The sequence below is a fragment of the Solenopsis invicta genome, chromosome 15, assembly GCF_016802725.1.
Source record: "Solenopsis invicta isolate M01_SB chromosome 15, UNIL_Sinv_3.0, whole genome shotgun sequence".
Taxonomy (NCBI): Eukaryota; Metazoa; Arthropoda; class Insecta; order Hymenoptera; family Formicidae; genus Solenopsis; species Solenopsis invicta.
This window is the reverse complement of record NC_052678.1, coordinates 2048693-2073929: the sequence shown is the minus strand read 5'-3', so window position 1 is coordinate 2073929 and position 25237 is coordinate 2048693. Positions and strand designations below refer to the sequence as shown.

General features: G+C 34.9%; 2 protein-coding genes across 7 annotated transcripts in view; both read left to right on the top strand.

Annotated features, from left to right (window-relative positions):
* Window positions 1–18417, top strand: part of LOC105198865 (gamma-aminobutyric acid type B receptor subunit 2) — a 62118-nt gene extending 43701 nt beyond the window's left edge. For 5 of the 6 annotated variants that reach the window (XM_039457975.1, XM_026138690.2, XM_039457972.1 and 2 more), the window contains 8 exons: window positions 314–424; window positions 502–726; window positions 2282–2464; window positions 4229–4328; window positions 4641–4752; window positions 5504–6069; window positions 8237–8503; window positions 12688–18417. In XM_039457975.1, the coding sequence (XP_039313909.1) occupies window positions 314–424; window positions 502–726; window positions 2282–2464; window positions 4229–4328; window positions 4641–4752; window positions 5504–6069; window positions 8237–8503; window positions 12688–12881 (1758 nt within the window). In that variant the 3' untranslated portion in view covers window positions 12882–18417. The remainder of the gene's footprint in view (window positions 1–313; window positions 425–501; window positions 727–2281; window positions 2465–4228; window positions 4329–4640; window positions 4753–5503; window positions 6070–8236; window positions 8504–12687) is intronic. The other variant, XM_039457976.1, reaches the window with a different exon arrangement.
* A 5111-nt stretch (window positions 18418–23528) lies between these two features.
* LOC105198867 (15-hydroxyprostaglandin dehydrogenase [NAD(+)]-like) lies at window positions 23529–25154 on the top strand. Its single transcript, XM_039457788.1, has one exon. It carries the CDS (start codon window positions 24190–24192, stop codon window positions 24976–24978), a length of 789 nt encoding a protein of 262 aa, XP_039313722.1. The 5' UTR covers window positions 23529–24189; the 3' UTR covers window positions 24979–25154.
* Window positions 25155–25237: the final 83 nt, after the last annotated feature.

Below are 25237 nucleotides of genomic sequence, written 5' to 3'. Positions count from 1 at the left end.
AATAATGATAAATTGAAATAAATTAATTATTCCAGGTTAAATATTGACGCTTTTATAATCAAAAATAATTTTATCAGGTGTTATGCACTTTGTAGAATTATATTCTCATTGCGGAATCTTTTTGTACGGTTTACGGTTTTGGTTCGACTAAAGAAAGGGTTGTGGAACAGTTATTGGTTCCGCTCCGGGTCCCCGATGTCAATAAAAATATACGCTTACAAATTTCGACATTCCTGTCTCTATCTTCTGTCATAATTCGCGAAGTGAACTCGCAGTAACGTCCGTTTATACGCGAGTTGCCTCTCGATTGCAGCATCACCCTTCCAGCGAGGATATAATAATCATCCCGGAAAACGAGTATTGTCAGAGCAATCAAATGAATATTTATCTGTTTTGCATATATGCATACAAAGGCCTTTTAATGGTAAGTTAAAGCTGAATCGCTAAGCGTCTCAGCGGATAAAATGGCATACGATAGGCACTCACCCGACCGGCTTTCAGATATTCGGTGCCTTTCTGGCATGGGAAACGCGGCACGTTAGTATACCGGCATTAAATGACAGTAAATACGTGGGAATGAGCGTGTACAACGTTGTTATAATGTGCGTCACCGGTGCGGCTATAAGCTTCGTGCTGACTGACAAACAGGACGCCATGTTCATAATGTTGGCGGTGTTCATTATATTTTGTAGTACAGCCACTCTTTGTCTGGTTTTTATTCCTAAGGTACGTTTGTGTGTCTTTCACTCGTCGTTTCGCATTTTAAATTGGTTGACCTCCAACCGTGGAGAATTGCTTAATTAAATACTCTCTGTTTAGCATATCTCGAATTGAAACTTTGTTGGAAGCGGTTTTAATTTTAAATTGCTAAACTCTTACAAAAGTTCTCGTTCATTTAAGCATGATACTATTGATTTATTTGACACTGCCTATTTGTTGCGAGTTCGGTAATCTTTTTATTACAGCGCGAAATCTCTCTAGAGCTCTTTCTTTCGGAGTCTGCTCGGTATTTTATAGGTCGTTCCGCATTTATGCATGATGCGTAATATGCATCATATATCCTTGTTCAACATTAGTTGAACAACAAGCATAAATGATGCATGTTGTTCGATGCATGCATTGTGCGTGAAACCAAACGCACTCTGTATTTATTTAAAGAAAGCTCAGCAAACCACGAATGTAACTGTTATGTAACATAGATGTAAAATTACATTTAGGTATTGCATACGTTAGCAATCTCATTTGTATTTGCTGGGAGACTTCTCAATCACATTCGTGGTGTCTTTATTTATTTATTTTTTTAATTTATGTTATTAGCGAAAGAGTGCAATTATCCCTCGATTTATGAATGTTTGGTACTTATCACCGGTATTGCTATTGATTAAAACAAATTAAGAGATTATGACAAAATTGATTAAGCATTCGTTAATTCAAACATTTAAATTAAATATTAATTTAAATATTAAATTCTTTACAGTTTTTTCAGAGGGGAAAAGGGTTAATAGATGCTAGTAAGCATCAAGTATTATTAAATTAATTTTAATTTAATAAAAGTGATATTACTAACTCTTATTCGATCATAACTGGGTTATATAACCGAAAGTAACGGCGCGCAGTTTGGTTGAGTCTGAGAAAGTATATAAAATCACACGTATATATAAAGCACTAAGATCTAGTTATGACCGAATAGGCCTTCTTATTTGAATTTATATGTTAAATATTAATTTTATAATATTAAATATTATATTAAGGCTTATATTTAAAAAAAATATGTAACATTGTCTACTAATTACTTGTTGAAGTTAATCTGTGTTTAAGCTAAACATTAATTTTATAATAACAAATGTTATAAAAAAATTTGTTTTATCACATTTCTTAAATAAAAGTCTATACATATATCGTTGTTAGTAATAAAATAATTATTTTCAAATAAGTAATGTTTTATTTATGATATATACGCGTAAATGCTGTTCGACTTACAATCAATTCGATTCATGATCAAAGTCTCGGAATGTAATCCCATCATAAATAGAGGGATACACCTTATATTTATGTTGTTTCCTATCTACATTTCATAGTATTTATCTATTTTCTTTTCTTTTGTTATTTTATGTTAATTTTATGGACACAGCTGCTTCAGTTAATGTTTCGAACACAGCTCATGCTTTCTTTATACGCATGTTTTTAAAGGACTTGTCCTAGAACAATAATAAATATTTCTGTCCGTCCTATCCTTGGTGGTGAGAGCGGCAAAGCCAAGTAAGTCTGTTGGGATTTTCAGGTAATAGAGTTACGCAGAAATCCACAAGGGGCGATAAATAAGCGGACCAGGGCGACTCTGAGGCCGATGTTAAAAATACGAAGGGACTCAACTGTCAGCGAGCTCGATGAGCGTTTGAAGGAGGCGAAGTTGACAAATAAAAAATTCCGGAAGCAATTGTTGCAAAAGGATTCCGAGCTTCAGGTAAGCTTCTCCGTCCATCAAACTTTCAAACGGCATTACAGCAAGCATTACTACGCCGGAGTTACGAACTTGTTACAAGACGGACGGCTACTTTACGCAGTTTGTTGCTGAACCACTTTTGTTCTTTCGGACTCCGCGACAAATCTGGAGTCATTTCTTTTTCATGTTCAACATTAAAAATTAAGCTTTAATGAGAAAAAAAGCAGAACATATGTTATACACTGAGAAAAAAGTTGTTGACTCGACTAAATTTTTTAACTTGATTGAATTTCTTCAGTTCAAGAGTATTTAAGTTAAATATATAAATGTTTAATCTGTGAAATTCAAGTATTTTATGTATTTAAATCAAATACATAAATACTTGAATTGAAAAAATTTAATCGAGTTGAAATATTTAATCAAATTAACGACTTTTTCTCAGTGTACATATATCGATATATTATACAATATATTTAATATAATAATTACACTGTGTGACAAATTTAAACTTCTTTTTTTAGACCACCAACCAGACAAGATAATTCTTATAGATTTTTTATCACTGAAAACGAACCCGCAAACGACATTACCGTATCACGTCACATTTTTGAAGAAATTTAATTTAAAATTGTCAAAAATTTTTGAGATAAAATAACTTAAAAATATGACATAAAAAAGTAATCTCATTTACGAATTTGTCTTCAGCAATCAAAAATCTATAAAAATGATTTATTGTATTAAGTGCCTTGCACAAATTAAAAATTAAAAATATTTATAGAATAGATTAGAAGAAAGAACGGTAATGATACGCTTATAGAATTTAAACATTCATCTGCACGTAACGATTTTTGAGGTCACCGATTATGAACGTATAGCCAATATTATTAAATGTAGATTGTCTGAACAGTGGTTATTTAAATAAAATATGAAAAGTTTGAGTTTAATAAAAACTAATAGCATTATTTAAATTCTAAAAAAAATACATACTGCATTGCATTATTTTTCTGTTTTCTTATTTGTTTAAACAATCATTGTTTATACATATTATATTTGACAATTTTGACAATAGATTCATAATAAAAAAAAATTGATACATGCAAGTGATTATTTAAATTGCTGCCGTCCTTTTTTCTTTCAATTCATAATTTAAAATTTTTGTATAAAATTATTAATACAGATGAGTTATAAATTTTTAATCTCTGAAAACGAATCCGTAAATAAAATTGTTATATTACGTTCCTCTTTTTAGCTATTTTAACTCAAATGTGCTATTTTACCAAAACATGCTATTTTCAGTATCTTGTATCCAATTTTCTCTAAAATGTAACGTGATAGAGCAATTTTATTAGCGGCTTTGTTTTCGGCAACTGAGCATCCATAAGAATCATCTTGTTTGTAGTTTAAAATTCGTGTCGCACAGTGTGTTATTTGCGTTTATCTCGGTCTAATAACCATAATAATTTCGCTGAAACGTTTCCTTGGCAAAATGTGTGCTATTTAATAAAACATTTGTTCGTGCGCTGGACTAATTTGAGCGAGGTCGATGGCGGTCTTCGATTAACGGAAAAGTGAACAACGCACCATCCATTCTTAATAATCGCGACGTCATTGCATCGCGCAGTTTGTTCTCTGCGAATGGATAACAATATGAAATTATTCCGACGAGCTCTCAGTATGCTCGCACGTCCAAGCAATATTGCGCTTAATTCAGAAATGTTGCATTCATATTGAGCGTGCGTGGCGCGGCCGAGGGAATTTATTTTATTATTTTGCATATTACTTCAGGGATTTTTAAGGAGAATGGGCGAGGAGATAGAGATTGAAACGCAAGAAACGGTCGACACGTTGCCGGTCCCGAAGCCGGAAGAGACCGTTAAAAGGGAAGGTAAGCATTCCATTTAACTTTTTATTACAAGAGATTGCCACGTTTATCAAAAAAAATTAAAAACAGAATTGCACAGTTTCAAAGTAACGTTATTATTAATTAAAATGTATATTAGCTTTAATAAATTGTTCTCATGTGGAAGATAATTTTTTCCAAAACGTTTTTTTTTAATAATATTCCGGGTTACAAATTTCATTTGAAGCGAGAGAGTTAATGGACAAATTACGAACTTTGTGTCGCGCCGGTTTAATGTATGCAGAAAAGTGGATAATATTAAATCATCGTATTAATTTCGGTTTATTTTTTTGACAGGACCGTCGATAACTACAGAGACGACCGATGTTTCAATGTCCATGTGTAGCTTGAACTCGTCTACCGTTTCGCAGCCAGAGGGTGATTACGTCAACGTAGATCAAGTAGCAAAGTACGTAGACACGTTATTAAGCTTCGTCTTTAAATCTAAACCCTTTAATGGAATGTTGTTAAGTTGAGAATTGAATATAAATAAATTAATAAAAAAAAATTAATTTCTTTGATAAAAAGTTAACTTTGATTAACCGTTCAATGCCCAGCACCGAATATAATAGATGTAATGCCAAATAAAATATAGATGTGTTATATCTATGTTATATAGCATTACATTAATGTTATATTTGGTGTTTACTGGGTGATAATTGCACAAGACAATACATAAAACAAAAACTTAACAAAAATGTATTCCTTTGATGGAAAGTTAATTTTTATTAACCATTCAATGCCCAGCAAACACAAATATAACACATGTAATGACATACAAAATATAGATGTGTTATATCTATGTTATATAACATTACATTAATGTTATATTCGGTGTTTACTGGGTGATGATTCCACAAAATGATACATAAAATAGAAATTTAACAAAAATGCAGAAATATAATCCGTGATCTCAGTCATCTCTATGCCATTAAAATCATGCACATATAATTAAAATTAAAATTAAAATTAAAATTAAAATTTATCTGTCTTTAAATTTTTCTTTAATTAGAAAACAAAGAGCTAAAGGTTTAAATATTTCGTGTGATATCAGTTATATTTAAATATAATCCATCTACCCCGTTGACTACATTCTAGAAGTTTCCGGTGTACTCGGCTCGCCGTCCATTCTCAGAGTAGTCGCGTGGTGATTGTTTTAGGAAGAGGTCATCTCTTTCGAAGGCCACGTCAATCATCATCGACAACGAAAGAATGGCTATGACGAGCCAGGCAATCGAAGAGAGCTCCTCCCCGGGCGCTGAAGACCGGGTGGCGTTCGACGCGACGCCGCCGTCGCTATCGTTAATAACAACGACGTCAACGGCGCTAACAACGACGACGATGTCGCATACGAAGCATACATGCGGCGTGGACGCGTCGCGGCGCAAGAGCATGCCCGACGAGGCTGCCAGGGACGGTGGCGAGATGTTGTCGAAGCGTTACAGGAGCCCGGAGCCGCTACCGAGCGACGCCGGCGCCGTGACCACGCGCTACGGTGCTTTCGTGCCGCCGGTCGTTGAGGAGGGCGACTCCGTGATCTTGGAGGAGACCGAGATCGCCAGGCACGTGTGCCGCGTGAGGAGGAGGAGCAAGGAGGAGCGCAGGGCGAAGCTGTCGACGCCACCGCCGACCAAGAACGTCTCCTTCGGCGAGCTCCACGAGCAGAGCTACATTGAACACGTCATGCCGTTTTCGTTGCAATACGTGCCGAATCACCGGCACGGCGGTAAGAGTGCTCTCGAGTTCTTTCTTACGATTGGCAATTAGCACGGCACACGGTACAGAGAGTGTAAATTGTTTTTTTGTATTGTTTTACAGAGAGATATTTTTCGAAACCGTATTGTTATAGAAAGCAAACATTAATTAGTGATTTATTAATATCGAACATAATAAATTGGGCGCATATTGTTAAATTGTTAATTAATGTTTAAAAAAAAAAGTTTTAAAAAATATCCTCTATACAAATACTTTTTACACTCTCATTGTGTATAAATAAAAATTTGAGGTACAGAAATTGATATTTTTATATATTCAGTTGTGAAGTGCCTTTTGAAAGTACCGATTTTTTCAACGCTGAAAGAACACATATACAAGTGTTAAAATGTATGCAGACTTTAGTAGACAGTACGCTGACTCGCGTAAAAGAGGCACGGTCTCTCTTCGCTACGCGTTCACTTGGCGTGAGACGCGAGCGCGTCTCTTATGCGCTACTCGATATTTACTAAATCGAGTAAAAAAATTGTTTAGCTTATCAGTATTGAAAGTATTCTTACATTAATTTTCAATCTGCGCGCGCGCGAAAGCTAGAGTTTCATCATTATCTCTAACTAATCTCCCATGTAGGTCATTAAGTAAGGAGGGGGGAAACAGCTCACAAACTCCGTCGAACTTTCTTTGGAGATTTAGCATTTAATTTTTGCGGAACTAATCCGTTGTCGCAAGTTACTAATCCGTTGTCCAAATCTACTGGGAAGCTGCATATATTTGTAGTGTGCTCTTTCCCGTAGGAGGTATATATATGTAGGACTTACGGTTTAACGCGATTTCGAATGGCTTATTAGGGATTCTTAGGGCAATACTCTCGGCGGTTTGCCACAGTGCCCTCCGAGAAGTGGTGATCGAATAAAATTTGATGTTTCTGTTCGGATTTGAACCCGAGCTTTGGCATAGAGAACAGACACCAAACTCTGCGCCACGATCGCCACCAGCAATTTGCTCACTTTTTGTTCATGCAATGTGTCTTTTTTATTTAAATTAGTATTACTTATTCCATGTTCGGCAAACAAAATTAAAATCTAGAGACGCCTAATAAACAGTCTTAATAGAATACTTAGTGCTCAATAATATTTCTCGTGTTTTATATACATTTTCTACTTTTTCAAACTGCGGCGTTGTTACTTTCAGTTTTGAAACACAATTTTTAAGTTTAATCGAAATAATAATATTACATTTTAAATTGATACTTTGCAATGGGAGGGTTCGAGCTGGTAAAGTGATTAGGCCTGCTTAAAGGAAGGATTAAGCATGATTGGTTCTTATCTGTGGATCCAATCAATCATGTTCAATTGCTCGACGAGCAGGTTTATCCGCCTTTCCAGATTGAATTCGTCTAATATCGCGGAAGAGAAGGATTTATTAGCATCATTGTCATAGTAGATACTTAGCATTAATATTACATTCAGTTCAGTTCGATTTATATGGTTCCCGTTTTCTTTTAGCTTTTTGGGTGCGACACACGGTAAAACAATAAAATATTCTTTTCTTCTTACAACTGTCGAATATCAAACAACAAATTAGACTGGGCTGCGTTCGGAGAGCGCGTTATTAGCGCTATTCTGTCATTCTATCTTTATCAGTTATTAGACGTAAAATAAGGATAAAAGGATGCAATAGCGTTGATGATAGCATACTCTGCGAACACAGCTTGGGAATGCAAATTTGGTATCAGGAATACAAAAAACATTGTTGGCGCACAAAGGTGTTACGTTGGCCATCAATTTAATGTTGTGATATTACTATTCTGGCTTAACTTATTGTTAAAACTGCTTTTCAAGACCGAAAATAACAGCACACAGTTTGAAAAGCTAGAAAAATGTATGTAAAATTATATAAAACGTCTAATTGAACGTTATAAGATCGTGCTACGACCATTCGTTGGCTGTCTTTAGATTTTAATTGTGTCGTATATGTTACGAGCTTATCTAAATTGTATTTTAGCAAACAACAAGCCAGGTTGGCTGCTATTGTTATTCGAGACGCGTCTACCTTTCGTCTTTAAGTGTTTGAGATTACGGGACATTCGAGACTTGATTTAGTTTGTTAGATTTCTTAGACATCTCCAGGGGCATTGTGCGCGAGAGTGAGACGATACGAGTCGGGTGTTTTGTTAACAGGGAAGTACGACGAGTCGATGTCGACGATCATCCAGCGTTCTATGTCGGAGCGTACGCGGGAGAAGTGCCTGCGGCTGCACATCGGTGGCGGCCACCCCATAGTCGAGTGTTCGCACCGCGTCGCTCGTCGCATGTGCCGGCACGCGGGCTCGAAGCTGCGCCATCAGGCACGGCTGGAGTACGTGCAGAGCACTCCGAATGTGGCGACGATGCACAACGGCAAGCACGTCGCGGCGAATCCGCGCGATGGAAGCGGCGACGTGAACGGTAGCGTTTCTCTCAGTTCCGTTGATTACGCAGCATTCCGTACAGCATCGGAAATTTGCGGAATACTAAACGGTGCATACACCTCCGTGTTTGAAACATACACGGAAAGAAGGAAATTTGCTAACAATTGGAAGCCCTGATGACGTAGCAAATCTGTAACCGTACAGACAGCCAATTTCCATAATAATTAAATCTCGGGGTATACGCATATATAGCCGTTTTACTTTGTACAATAGTAGCATAAAAGAAATTTTTTCTAACGTTTCTACAAGTCTTGCAAATAATTGTCCAAAAAGAAGTACTCTTCTTATTAAGAAGAAGATGGTATCATGGGCCGCGTAGGTATTATAAGCACTCGTATTGGCTCTGTTATTAGGCGACAAATTGCTAGTAATTATTTATGAAAATATTTGTAGTAGTTTGCCGTTATGTAGTGGCATTAATATAATAATAGTTGGCCATTTTTATAAGACATTTTTATTTTCGAGCGTTTTAAAACTACTTCAAGGTTTACATTTTAACATTTATTATGCATATTTCTTCATTGTTTTCAGCGTATTATCATATGAATATATGTATATACATTTGAGTGTTTTTTTGTTATTTAATCTTTCATTTGGTTATACACATTTCAAGTTATGCAAAATTATTCAGTAGTATATCAACTATTTATCATTTTATGTGGATAAAAAAGTGGTAATATCGAAGTTAGGCGCTATTCAAATTTTCTTATCAAAATAATTATTCAATAAATTGTCGTAGCTAGAGCTACGTTCAGAAACTAGAGATATCGTTTTATCCTTGTTGTATAATATTAAATAAGGTTTAGAAATATTAAAATAATATTTCTAATATTTCTAAACACAGGAAAATTCTAAACCATGAAACATTAAAAATATGTAATTTTTAAATTTATTTTTGTGGTAGCCCATATTATCACTCGTGTTCCCCTTCGACTCATGCAGTATCGTTACATTTTTATAAATCAAGTATAACCATTATATTTTATAACTTTGAGTCTAGAAACTATTAAACAATGTTTTGATGAATATAATCGTTAAGTTTCAATATATAAAGTATTGATTATTTTAACAAAGTCATCAAATAAAATGTAAATGGGTGCCACTTATAATATCATCTTCTCTAATAATTTAGTTAGCGAATGAACTAAAATAAAAATAGTTTTTATTATGTCTCGACAAAATTTTAATTTGTTAATAAGAATAGTCTTGGTCTCTCTCTTTTAAACAATTATTTTTTAAGACATCTACTTTACATAAAAAATTTTTTTATGCTATTAAAAAATAAAACGGCTTGCTATAACATAAAAAATTATTACGACACTTTGATAAGATACCGCAAATTTCCTGCTGTACAAAATTGTGTTTTATTTACGCCAAAACTAAGTACGAAAAGTCGATAGATTGCCCTGGAGGGTGAAACAAGATGATGTATTGTGTATCTAATATAAACAATTATGCTTGGATACATGATACATCATCCTGTGAGATATTGTTCAATATTTGCTTGATATTGATTTCGCTTGATATTGATTAAGTGCTAAATTCAAGAATATTAAATAATAATAAATGTGAAATTTAGACCATTTATACGTGAGTAACACAGTAAAAGAAAAAAAATGGTTATTTTTGATCGTCACAATAATATTTCTATAACAGTTTTTAAATACATTTTTTTAGTTCTATAATTAAATTACGTGCTGATACGGATTGTCGGACTTGAAAACGCAAACCGTAAACTAAAGCTAGAAATATGAAGTTAAAACAGTTTAAAACCTTCTATGTAAGTTGAGGACGCAATATTTTATTCAAAGAGTAACTTTGTTAAAGTAAATATGTGCTGTTTCGTTCAATGACCTTGATCCATGTCTAAAGTAGCTGCATATGATGCCCTTGAAACGAAGGTTTCGTTTATTGGCGAAGAATTTATTGAGACGCTTTTTGAGGGCTTTCAAAGATTCGAATTTTTATCTCGAAGACAATTTTTCAAAGAGAGAAATAAATAGAAGTCAGAGGGATGAGGTTGATAGAATACAAAGGAGAAAGAAGAATCAAAGTCGAAGTCCAATAGTTTCCTACAGATAGACATCGCGACGCGAGATCTGGTGTTATCATGATGAAAGACTTAGTCCGTTGATCAGTTTAGGACGCTGCGATGGACCTTCGATTTGTCTAGCTGGAGTATCTCAAGCAAAAGTACGGACAACAGCGCGTGAATGAGGCAAAATTGGAAATAAACACACACAGATAAAACTCTCTCGAAACAGTGTAAACATAGACGATACACACGGACACGTAACTTCCGCTTTTGCCTCAATTTGGCGGACCAATCATTACCCTGTTGTTCTCTTATTTGAGGTACTCCACGTTCAGCTAGAGATCCTCAAGTAAGAGATTGAACACCGTTTAGACAACTTTTGATCGTTTCACTATGTTCAGGACGCTTTCAATGAGATAAATGCATCAAATAGAATGTAAGACAGATGCATCTATTGTATTCTATCTTAAACTTTTATTCACTATATTTAATGGTATCCAATCTCTTATTTGACCTCTATGACCTACTGTACTTTACCACGTTGATGATCTTGTTCGGTTGAAGACATTCATAATACACGACACTCTTAAAATCTATTGAAACGAATTTTCCAAACAATTCGTATTAATATCACGAACTATATAAATAATCATTTTTTAATGATGCTACAAGCGTTTTAAAGCACTAAAGAATTTATTAAGAAAAATGTGACAAGCCGTATTAACACACATTTTATAGAATTATAAAATATGTCTATATTAATTTAAAAATTGATATAGAAATATCGTTTAGCATCAAGATCCGCTGTGACCAAAAAATGCCATTTCCTTCTTCCATTTGTTTTAAAAATATTGATAATATAAACCCTAACAGCATATGATATCGTACGAATATTCCAGAATATGCATACGATATCAGGGAGCTGTTAGGGTAAATTAATAACTGTTGCGTTCAACTTTACTAACTCAACAGCTGTTGCATGTATCTCGCGTGATAAATTATACACTTATGTTAAGGCAGTAGCAAATGTTTAATAACGAAATTCGACGTCAGTCAACAAATTACCATGATAAATGTCCGAATAGCGGTATAATAATTACACATAGTGTATTTATTGATATTTGGCTAATTGAATGCATCAGATAATTACCTAGCCGAGTCTCACTAAACATTCATACCTTCATTATTCGAGTGTGTTAAGAGAACGCCGTAATAAACGTGAAGTTACGCAGAACGTCTATTTGGATATCGTGTCTAAATGCGCTTCGAACGTTTGCCTTCAAGAGCGAAGGACGGGGTTGTGCCTTAGATTTCAGTCAAGATTACGTCTTCATGGATTATTTACGTGTTTACAAATCATTTGCAAGTAGATAATACAAACAACGTAAATTATTATAAATCGGATAACACATTACAGAAAAAAAAAGATTAAATCATAAAGTTATTAATACATTTGCTGAAACTAATTAAGGTAACAAAAAATAAAATTGCAAACAGAATATAATTTCCATTTTCTGAGAAAACATGGAATCTTCAATGTTGTTTAGACGACACTTTATACATAGTTTACATAATTTACATTCTTTAAGGTACCTGAATCGAACAAGACCTTGCACTAAATAAAGACTCACTTTTGCATTTTCCACTTAAAAAAAAAACGCTATACGTCTCCTAGTAGAGTAACCTTAAGAGATTTTATTCTTGTGTATTATTTTTATTAATAAATTTGAAACTGATTTAGAAGGTAACATTCAGTTTCTTTGTTATTTTCAATTTGTTCGTGTTTCGGGTCTTACTATATTCATAAGCAAGTAAGGTGTCTGAAAGTTAAAAGCATTTCTTTTATTTATTTACAAATATTCTATATGTAAGATACATTTTATTTTTATGAGCGATCGAGGCAAAGAGTTTATTCACACACATAGTTCATTTTAATATCCTCGAGTTTTCATAAAAAGAGTTTATGAAAAATAAAATCGAGTGATTCTTATTCGTAAACGCTCAACCCTGTCTTTCGCCAGGCATAACATCGGGGTGCTAGATTTTTAACATGGATGCAATCAATTAGAGCCCTCTCAACACGAGCATCGTTGACAGTCCTCGAACCTTGATCTCCTCGTTTGCAGGTGGTTCCGCGGTGAACGTGTCGAAGATGTACAGCGCCGTATCGGACGGTGAACTGCTGGATCTGACGATTCTGCCGATCTTTCAGAAGCTCCTCACCGAGCGGCACAAGAGCACTGCCAGGCGGGGCTATCGCTCGAACATAGCTAGTTGTCCGAATATATCCATCAAGTGCGACATCGTCGAGTACCTCTAACGGCCAAGCCAGCGGCGGCGGCGGCAGCGGCGGCGGCCTGACGCTTTCTCCTCACCGCGCTGGCACGCGCACGCGAAATCACGTTTCTCGTCACTCGGACTCGCCGATCGTGCAGGAGCGTGCTTAGATCGGCTATCTAAGTTAATTAGTTTAATCTCGCGTTTCGCGAGCGTCTTTTAAATTGTTGCGGCCCCGAGCGAGCGAGCGAGCGGTCGGCGAACGTTAAATCGAACGTATTTCAGCCGGTTCTTACTACTCACGTTGATTTATTTATAAGGATGACGATGGACTTGGAATACCGCTATACCGCGCCACCGCAGCCGTGTTAATTAATTATTCGTTCCGTCTCTCTCGCGTCCTCGCTCCACGGCACTTGATATATATACATCCACGATAAAGCGCGGACGAGGACAAAAAAAAAGAGAGAGAAGAAGATAATTGGGATAACACAACGCTCTAGTAATAATAACGCTCGAATCGTATTAGCTCTCTCACTGAGACACGAGAAAGACGAACGGTCGACGAATAAAGGTAAGACTTTTTCTATAACACACGAGAGATATTTTCTAAAGGCGACGATTATTTAAGCGTAACATAGACGGTGAAGCCGTAGAGGGAGAAAATAAAGAAGAAAAACAAAGGTTAAAAAAAAGAAAGAAGAGGAAAACGAATTCGAAGTTTAATGAAGTCTATAATCGCGAGCTCGAAGACTCAAAGTCAGCTCGTCTCATTCGTCGTTGTTTGGTTTAGACGTAATCGGAGTAAATGTACGGATTTGCGCGCGATATTATCGAGCACACTTAGTTACTTGAACGTCAGTCAATAGATCCTGTATCTCATTAGTGACGCAGCATGTTACGCGGCATATATACAAGCATTGCGGTGAAGCAAATGAGGGAAAAACTTCGTACCGGTGAATACAGTACACGCATTTTCGAGAGAGTAAGGTAGGGCAGGGGGAAGGGAGGGACGGGGGTTGTCTATGCAATCGATATAGCGTATCGCTTTCGCGGGAAGGGGGGAAGGGAGAGTGCGGGGTTGGACCCTAGCAGCGAACAAATATTGTTTAAATATTTCCTAGTACGACCGAAGAATATTTTTGTGACGCGACTTTGAAACATTGAACTAGTTCTAGTTAACGCGGTTAATTAATTAACGAATATATACCTTCGAGATATTTACAAGACAAGTTACAGGAAAACAAAAAAAAAAAAGACGAAAGATATTTGTTAGCAGCGACAGATCGGAAAGTAGAGTTATCTGTTGATTGTTATAGCGATTTCCAATTTGTAAAGGATTTTTCGTTTGTGTCCGTACAGCATAGAAAGATTGCAGCAACCTTGCAGAAATATTTTATTGCAATGTTACAAAAATATTGCAAAATATTGCTGCAATATTGGTAAAAATATTCATCGTTAGAAATATTGCAGCATACTGCGATATAATATTGGTGTTTCTGATAAGAAAAATATGATAGCATTTTCGATTATTATCAATAATTAATAGTTTTAGCCATGCAAAGCTATCGATGCTTTTTTACGACTATCGATAGTTTTCGATATTTTTATTTTTTTCATTACAAATCAATCAAAGATTAGTAATCACAGTTTAAAATTGTCTCAAATAGCATTTGAAAAATGTTATTTTATCGGTTGCGTTCAGAAGCCAAAACCGTTCAATAAGAACTCAGTAATGCGATCATTACGATTGGTTTGTATCTTTAAATTCAGCAAGGAATTAAGGGCAAGGATCAATCATATTAAAGAATCGCCAGAACTCGTATCAGAGAATAGATGCATCTAGATGCGCAACCGCTCACTGAGCGATTAATGTCCATTTTTACCAATGTAGATTAATTTTAATCTCAATTTAATTTACTTCTTATCCTTTTCTAGTTCTAAAAATTAGAAAAAGATAAAGAGTAAGTTAAACTGAGATCAAAGTCAACCTATATTGATGGAAATGGACATAAGTCGTAATTAAAGATGATTGATTATCTTTTTATATGGCCTGTTAAATTATATAAATTTACAAAATTATTAAATTTTGTATAAATAAATTAAGAATTTATTTTTGTGCCAAGTTTTGGAAAAATAACTCTTAAAATTTTATTAATTTATAACTTTTTTGAAAACTCTCGAAACTATAATTACATTTTTATTTTTAACAACTAAAAAGTCTTTTTAAATACACAATTCTTATGATATTGTAACTATCAAAAATAATCAATAAATTATTGAGTCAAGTAATTAACTATCAGTAATTATCGATGTTTGGATAAATACCGACAGTTTAATTGAATACTTGACGACTATCTCCATCTCTAATTTCTGATTTCATCAAATTTATTAACACATTTTGACATATATACAATAACTTCCAGGAGTGTCATACATATAATGAAATAATTTTTACAAAAAGAAATAAAAAAAATTGATTATAAACATGTATTTATTTTCGTCTTTGAATTAGGTTTTGGAAACACCTCAAAAAATCATTTTATTAGAACATGAGTGAAAAATCTTATATCTACGTCTTTTATTTTATCTTGTGTAACTTTTAATTACGAGAAGTAAACTATTGTCATGTCCATCTGGTAGCGTGTACCGCTCACGGGTGAATCATGAGACATTAGTTTTCACAGTATTTTTGATACGTTGATGCAACTTTACTGAAGTAATATTGTAAAATATCTTTGCAATGTTTTTGCAACATTAAACTGCAATATGCAATGTTACTGCAAACTTCTGTGCTGTATGAGTGACAACGAGAACTCAGAAAATGAGGAGGTTGCATTTGCAAGCGTCTCCATCGGCTAACAAATGTTTTTCAAAGAGGGAGGAGAGAAAGAGAGAGAGAGAGAGAGAGAGAGAGAGAGAGAGAGAGAGAGAGAGAGAGAGAGAGAGAGAAAGAGCGTGTGAGTGCGTGTGTATGTGTGTATATACAATCTATATGAACTGTTGAAGCAAAGATATCGAGAGTATGTTAATTAGGAGCGTGTCCGTTCTCTCCTTCGAGCGCCCGTTTTCACGAGGCTCGCCAAATCTCAGGCCGGAAGGCGGCAGGAGCGGTATTTTACAAATACTAAAAGTAAGTTTTCCCTCGCGTACATTTCTAAAATAAATAACTATGTGTTTGTAAATACATGTTACAAAGTAATGTATATTCATTGAATATTTCCTACACACACCCACACACACCCACCCACACACACACACACACACACACACACACACACACACACAGCGCGCGCGCGCGCGCGCGCGCACGCACACGCGCACGCACACGCACACGCACACGCACACGCACACGCACACGCACACGCACGCACGCGCACACGCGCACGCACACATACACACGCACACACATACAGACATACACAGATACAAACACGTGTACACATACACACGTCTAACTCGGCGCGTCTAGCCAATCCTAGGGAGTAATTATGTGAACGTTCACCAAGTATATTTCGTTCTCCGCTAGGGTGCTGTGTTCAAAAATACCTCGAGGAGTGTATGGCGGAGCATGTTAATAAAATGCCTTCGGGTATATCCCTAGAACTGATAATTATCGAATCGAATCGAAGCAGTGCATGCATTGTCAATTGCTCCATATCCTTTCATTTCTTTGTAAGGAGTAATAAAGAAAGAAAATTCGACGATTCATCGTGAATGCGCGCACGGCAAAGGAGGTTTCTCCAGAATAGATCGAATTAAACGTCTCTCGTCTGCTCTAAAACGGGGGTGAACTGTATCCGAATGCGAAGAGGGGCGGGGAAGAAGGGGGGGCGAGGAAAAATGTGCGGTTGAAAGGTAAAGTGGATACGCCACTCTTTTATGCGAGTGAAATTGAGTTTTCGTTATTCCAACTTGCGAGTGAACTCATTAAAAGTGGAGCTCGTCGAGTACTTCCGTGAGAGATTCGCAAGTTTCCTAAGTTGCGGGGGTTTCCAGACGGCGCGGCCTAAGGACGACGTAACTTGTGACGTGTATTCACGACCCGAAGTTAACGGCGAACTCTAAGAAGAAAGGGATAAGATCTCTTTTTCTTTCGCTGTTCTTTTAGCGCGACGCGCAGTTAGCCGTTCTCGTGTAACAGTACCCCGTTTTATGGCACGAAGACGGAAGTCCGTCGTGCGGCTCGCGTTTAAATGTAGAGACACAACGATTGCAAATTCGTCAAGGGCGACATCGCGACTTTCATCGGCGACGATCTCGCGCCTTTATACATAAGCAGGCGGAACGGCGCGCTAAACAACGCGGTGCAATATTCAAATAAGTTAAGGATACATTTATTTCCGATCGACACCGGTCGGTACGCATGACGAAACACACTTTCGACGCATTTATACTCATATTCCTACTGTTAGAGCATGATCTTAATAATCCCGTAATAATTACGTAAGCCAGTGGTGTCGCCGGTAAAGGCAAAGCCATGCCAAAAGTTTTTTACGAATCGTTGCGAGAACAAGAGGAAAAAATAATAAAAAAAAAGAGAAGAAAACCCGACAGCAATATACATATATACATGCGACTAAAATGTATGCGTGCGTGCAGCGAAGCTGAAGGTGATTAAAGTTTGATAAGAGTGACAAAGCGCTCCTTCTTCGAGACGCATACATCACCGTGAACATGTGGATGTATCTTTGTGAAAAATGGGCGAATTAAAAGTGATCGACTGGAAATTTTGTTCTGTAAAAAAAAATATCCGATCGCCAGATTTCGGAAACTGACGGGGATATTGGCCGGCTGAAACTTTGCCGCCGCTTTTTTTTTCAAACCACCTCTCTCTCTCTCTCTCTCTCTCTCGCAAAGAGAGAAAAGTTTCTTTCTTTTGAGAAAGTCTCGCGATCAATGTGATTCAAGCACAGTTTTTAAATTTTTAATAAGAATGAAAACGGAGTTAACACGAATATTTCGAAAACTCCATTCCCGCCGATTTCTTTTAATTCAAGGATCTCTTATAGGAATACCTTGCAAGGTTTTATCATCAGCATCAAGCGTGCCCTATTAACGTGGGAATAACGACGCCAGGGAAACGATCAATATTTGTTAACATTGTTATCGAATTTTATATATTATTACTGTTTACATTTCTCTACTTGTACATATATTTTCGCAAGAGACAATGCATGTATCGTCAATTACCATGCGTTCAAAATATATCCATCGTACCTCCATTTCGAAGGAAAAGAACTCTGCAAAAAATAAGTAAATTCAAAGGGATTGTGGAGGAGAGAGCCCATCTCGCGCGAATGAAATTGAGAACACAGTGTCGTGTGGTTCCCGTCCTTTTAGCTCGCCTATTTTTTGCAGTAGAAGAGTTAAATAGTTTACGAGTGCACTTACGAGACGATCGAGGCTCGTCGTAACGTGAGAGATCGATAGCATGCCGGATAAAGATAGGATTCTTACAAGTTACCGGGCACGTGTGATATCTTACTATCTAAAGTCTATCGAGGTAATCGCTGCGCAAGGCGAATTTTAATGTTCACCGCTGTCTACTCTCAATAAAGTGGCTGTCATTCAATAAATACTCACCCTTTTAATCTATACCGTGACAAAAAACAGGCAATTGCAAATATTATATTGATACATATAAGTTACGCGCGCGCATATATATAATTTATATATTTAAATAGCATATATAAATATATATGTATATATAAATATATAAATAAATATATAAATATATTATATATATGTGTATATAAACGTATAAATATGCTATTTAAATACATTACATATAAGTATATTAATTGAATTTTTTCAACCCCTAGTTATAAAATCTGCATAAAAATTAGCAATTATAAAGTGACTGCGTTTTCAAGTTTTTTTTAGATATTAATGTTTAAATATTAACATAACTTTGAGTGCAATTTTGAATTTATACCTTTACAACATTTTTTATTCATTTAATTAACTTTCTGTGTACGCTGATAATATTAGAGAAAGGAAGGCAATAGTAGAACACCATTTCGCTTTTTTATAATAAAATAACTCAGTATATATTAATATGACACAATTTTTATCAACACCAGTTTGTTAGCTATAGAGAGTTCTATCAATCAACCTATACCATAGATAGAAGTGCATCAGGTATGTATGTATATATATATATATATATATATATATAGAGAGAGAGAGAGAGAGAGAGAGAGAGAGAGAGAGAGAGAGAGAGAGAGAGAGGAAGAAAAAGTAGAAGAAGAAGAGAGAGAGAGAACAAATGTAATTTACAATTTACTGAAAAAACAAAATAAGATGCATTTGTAAGATAAGTAGTAGGGAGATCGTGGAATATTAACTAATATCATAAAAAGCACTTTTAATCATAAAAAATCTCAAATTAATGATCTTTTATAAGTCTTACCCACTACTAAGTGCCACAAAACAAAGTTTCATGAACATTTTTTAAAATATTTTATTTGAAAAAAAAATTTCTTTTAAACAATTTCTTTGGCTTGAAAAATAACTTTTTAAAATATAATTGCTGCTAATAAGCATTATGAAAGTGTATATGCACTATGAGATTGTAAAGTTACAAGAGCAGTCTTACATTCGTAATGCAAATGGCTCACAACCACCTCACGACCCCTTTCACTACATGATATAACTTTAAATATGTCATGTAGTGAAAGGGGTCGTGAGGTGGTCGTGAGTCGAATTCATACACATATTACGGCACACATTTAAATTCACAATTGCATTATTTGGAAGCCACATTAAGGCCTTTAAGCCAGATTAAAGTTAAAAAATTAATATCTAACATACTTCTCATAATTATGTAGATAATATACTGTAAAAATTGCTGCTACCTGTAAAACTGGAATTCAATTTTATAGAAACGCAGTGAACAGTAATGATAATTCCACAATGTATAAATATGATGTAACGAGGTAATTTTAACGATTACTCTTAGAATTCAACGCAATTATCATGATATCATGGTATCTCGATACTACCTGATACGTAATTTTTGCGACTCTCATTTTTCCTCTATATAATAGCAATATAAATATTATTTTACGGAATTTTCCGTTTTCGAACACTTAACGCCACTGAGCATAATATTTCATTCTTTATTTAGCAATCAATATCTATGTGATATAATACAGTTTTATAAGGGCCGGTTCCACTATTTCCAGTTAACTTAATCTGCTGATTGAATTTAAGAATTATCATCTCTGAAAAACTTGAAACGGATCATATTATTTTGTTTTTCTTATCCATTTTCTAAAGAAAAAAATAATACCCCGGTGAAAATAAATTGCTGAAATCGTTGAAAACAATTCTAAAAATGTCAAAATGAGAAATAATTTCTGAAATATATTGTTGTATGTATTTCAGTATAAATCATACTTATAAAAGCAAAATACTACAAATTTTAAAGATAATTATTGAAAATTATGGAAACATAATAAAAAGTAATGCAAAACATATAATTCCAGATGATACACAGATTCAAAAAGAAATAAAAAGAATTCAGGCTTATGTCATAAATTCAGAGTTTATTTTAAGATAAAAAAGAATTTTTTTCTGCAAAGAGTTCTTTCTGCATTTGAAAATGAATTCTGAATTGATGACATAAGCTTGAATTCTTTTTGAACTTTTTGTGCTACCTAGAATATTCTTATGAATTTATTAACAAAAGTTGAAAGATGAAATATGCTAAAATCTAATAAATTTTAAAAATAATTATCGAAAATGCTAGGAAAGAAATTAAACGTAATACCAAATATAGTATAATATTTATACAGATTTATTAATAAAAGTTGTATATTGAAATACGTTGAAATACTACAAAACTTAAAGATATATATATATGTGTGTGTGTGTGTGTGTGTGTGTGTGTGTGTGTGTGTGTGTGTGTGTGTGCGCGCGCGCGCGTGCGTGCGTGCGCGTGTGTATGTGTGTGTGTGTGTGTGTGTGTGTGTGTGTGTGTGTGTGTGTGTGTGTGTGTGTATACAGGGTGTCATAAAAAAAGGGTCACATATTTTGATAGCAGGTAGTATTGATCAAAACAAAAAGAAAAGGTCTAATTAACATAGGTCCTAAAACTAATATCTTTAAAGATATAAGCTATTTTATTATTTGAGCTCTTTGTCATTTTTTTATTAGTCGTGTCATCTTTAGAATGTAATGAACAAAGAAGTAGGGGAGAGTGGGGTACAATGGGGATATCTTTTTTCTAGATGCCTTAAAAAATAAAAAATAAACAAAGAGAGATAAAGAAACAATTTTTATTTTAATATGAAATGTAATCATTAATCTTCTATAAAAAAAAACTGAAATAAAGAAACTAAATGTATGTACATATGATACCAAAATAAAAACTCTTTTTTTTACAAAAAACAAAAAATTTTAATGCTGACTCAGTAATAGAGGAATTGCTCTATGTGATTGCCATTCACTCTTACGCATGTTTCAGCCCTACGTCTTAAAGAATCACGCACTCTTTCAAATACACCTGGTTGGTCAGAAATTTGCCGACACGCATTGAAAATGCGATCCTGCAGTGTTTGAATGTCATCGACGGTTGTTGAATACACCAAGATTTTTAAGTGTTCCCATAACCAAAAATCTAAAGGGTTCAGATCCGGGGATCGAGCTGGCCAAACTACTGGATCTCCTCGACCAATCCATTGCTCATTAAATGCCTGGGTTAAGTGTCGTCGGACGATATGAAGAAAATGGGGTGGTGCACCATCATGCATGAACCACATTCGTTGCCTTTGAAGGAGAGGGATTTCCTCCAACATGATAGGCAATTCGTTCAATAAAAACTGGTGGTAAATAGCACCTGTTAATCTATTTGGTAATACGTAAGGGCCTATGATTTTATCACTAACAATTCCTGCCCAGATGTTAATGCGAAACTGATGCTGATCTCGGAATTCTTCAATCGCGTGCGGATTTTCATCCGACCAGACATGCGTATTATGAAAATTGACTATTTTTTGTGAAACCTGCCTCATCGGTAAATAAAATGTTTTCTATGAAATGTGGATTTTCAACACATTTTCGTAAAAACCATTGACAAAATATTAATCTGGCCTGGTAATCTGGTGGTCTAAGAGCTTGCACTCGTTGGATATGATAGGGGTATAATGACTGCTCGTGAAGAATGGACCAGACAAGATGACGATTGATGCCTTCCGCTGCTGCTATTCTTCTTGTACTTGTTCTAGGATCTTCTTCCACTCTTCTCAATATCCGTTCTTCCATGTCAGGCATGCGAACTGAGCAAGTCCTGCCCCGATCAATTACTCGTGGTGTTAAAGATCCAATTTCTGAGAGTCGCTGGAAAAGTTTGCTGAATAATTTTTGAGAGGGTACCCTGCGTGTTGGATACTTTTGAACGTAGCGGGCACGTGCTTCCCGGTTGCTTCCATTGGCTAACCCATAACAAAATATCATATTTGCCATTTCTCGCGTGGAATAATAGGCTTCCATTATGTTTGTTCACTGAATAAACTGCACACTCTAACTAAAGTGTACTACGTAGTGTACTACGAGTCAGACGATTAATTTTGTACTGACGAACTCTCGTATAGCAACAGTAGTAAACACTCTTTTGTTTACTAAGGCTGCTCACATTCGTCAAGGCCTACGCAATGTCGTTTGACTTGTAGTATCTATTGCGAACCAAATGTAAATATTAGGAGACACATTCTAAAGATCACACGACTAACAAGAAAACGACAAAGAGCTTGCACTCAAATAACAAAATAGCTTGTATCTTTGAAGATATTAGTTTTAGGACCCATGTTAATTAGACCTTTTCTTCTTGTTTTGATCAATACTACCTGCTATCAAAATATGTGACCCTTTTTTTATGACACCCTGTATATATATAGAAAATATTTGAAAAGTAATGAAATAGAAATAAATCAATAAATATTTGTATAAAAACAAAATAATCAATATTTTTTATTAATAAAAATTACTGAAAAAATGTACCATTTTAAAATAATGTTAATACATTTAAGAGATTTAATTTTTTAAATAAATAAGAAAACTAAGAATCTCTGACAAGTTTCTCGACAATTTATTTACATATTTACATATACACATGTAAAATGCGGTAATATGATATTGTTTCAATGAATTTAATTTTAAATTATTTTCTATTTTCTTTTTATTTGCGATCTTTAAATTATAAAGAAATAAATAATTTAATACTCTTAAAGAATTGTAGAATGTTAAGTTTTTAAATATTTACAGGTTAACTATGATGCAAATGTCAAAATTTACAAATGTTAAGTTATAATTTCAAATGTCTAAATTTACAGTATTTAGGATTTTTTAAGTGCATTAAATCATTTATTTCTTTATAATTTTAATACCTGAATCATACGAGCTAGAGATTGAGATTGAAATTGGAATTTAGAATAATCAGTCGGAAGAAAGAAAACTAATCTCAAGTTTGGTGAAATTTAATTGTTTTAATTAGTCAAATTCCAATCCAATCTCAATTGCAATTTTTAATCTGATACGAGCATAAGAATTAATTAGAATTTTTTTATATAGTATTGAATTTTGATAAGTTTTGCTGAATACTTTTGTTAAATTCATTGTTTCTATTAATCTTCATTATAAATTTTATTGAATTTGTTGTAATCATACGTTTTACATTCTTAAATTCTTAATAAAATAACATTAAATAATGAAAATAAGATTTAGTAAAAAGAGATTTTTAATATTTGTGATTCAACAACATTTCAACATTATTCATTAGAATTTAAAGCGGCCGATTAAGCTAACCGGAGATGGTGCAAATTTTAAATTGTAAATTATTATCTTTCACGCCTCTCTTGGACAATAAGAGGATCACGCAAAACTAACAGAGTATCAGAGGCTTAAATTAAACTATTTTTTTTAATGATTTTATTCTTTCTTTTTTCCTCTTCAACAGTGGAGCTACAAAAAACAAAAATAATACTTGTTTTTTTTTAGCTGCACTTTTTGTGCTTCTTTTTTATCTTCGCTCATTCTCCTTCCAACATTCGATTGCATATATATCTTATACTTAAAATTTTTATCAATAGATATGCTGTTTCTTCGCAGTATGCATTTCAATTACATGCCATATCATACGCGTTAATATTTTAGATGCGTGATGTTGATAACTATTATTCCACAGCAATCTCTAACGAGTACGAGTTACATATATATGTTGCCACACTGTTACAGTTTACAAATGTTCAGTGCCTTCTTATATTTCCTCGAAGATAGTCTTCTACTTAGATTCATTACAGAATCATATCTTGAAAAAACATTTAATAAGGCTCCGAGAGATCAGCATAATGTACAACGTACAAAAGAAAACTGCAATGATCACTGGGGCGGCTACTGGAATAGGCTACAAGTACACCGAAATATTGCTTTGTAATGGTGCAAAGAAGATTGCTGTGGTCGATTTGCCAACATCGAACGGCCAGAATGCGGCGGCTACCTTGGAGAACGAATTTGGGAAGGGGCGTGCCATCTTCATTGCCTGCGACGTATCAAAAACCGATGACTTAAAGAAGGCATTCCAGAAGATCGTCGACGTGTTTGGAGGACTCGATATTCTTATCAACAACGCTGGTGTTTGTAACGAAAATCTCTGGGAACAAATTATCGATGTTAATGTTAAAGCGGTAATTCGCGGCTCTCTGTTGGCGTTCGACCACATGGGAAAGCACAAAGGCGGCAAGGGTGGCGTAGTCGTCAACATCTCATCCACGGCCGGATTGGACCCAGCTCGTTTGCTTCCAATGTATTCCGCTTCGAAGCATGCCATTCTGGGATTCAGCCAGTCTCTGGCGAAAATGTACGACAAGACCGGAGTGCGAGTTGTTATAATGTGCCCGGGAATTACACTGACAGCGTTGGTGGCAAATATCCAAGATAAGGTATCCGACTACTTTCGAGGTCTGATGGACGTTGACGCTGAAATGGATTATCCGAAACAAACAACCGACAATGTAGCACTTGCAATGTTAGATCTAATCCAGAAGGGTAAGAACGGAGCGGCTTGGGTCAGCGAAGGTGGTCAACCGCCATACGCTGTGGACTTTCTTCATTTTTCCAAGCGGTCTCTGCCTGTATAAAGTTGATATTTGATAACTTATTATACCTTATCTCGTTTTTAAACAATTTGCACGATGATTAACAAATGTTACATAAATATGTGTAAAAAATTACAAAATACTATTTTAAATAAACAGTACGTACGTTACATTACAATTGCAATACAAAATAAACTATGCATTGCATTACAATTGAATTGATTAAGTCTGTGATATTTAATATTAATCAAATATCCTCACACTTTCCATCCTGAAATTTAATGTTAAAGATCATATACGT

Coding starts and splice junctions, on each gene's coding strand:
- LOC105198867 (XM_039457788.1), top strand. CDS start 24,190: ATGTACAACGTACAAAAGAAAACTGCAATGATCACTGGGGCGGCTACT.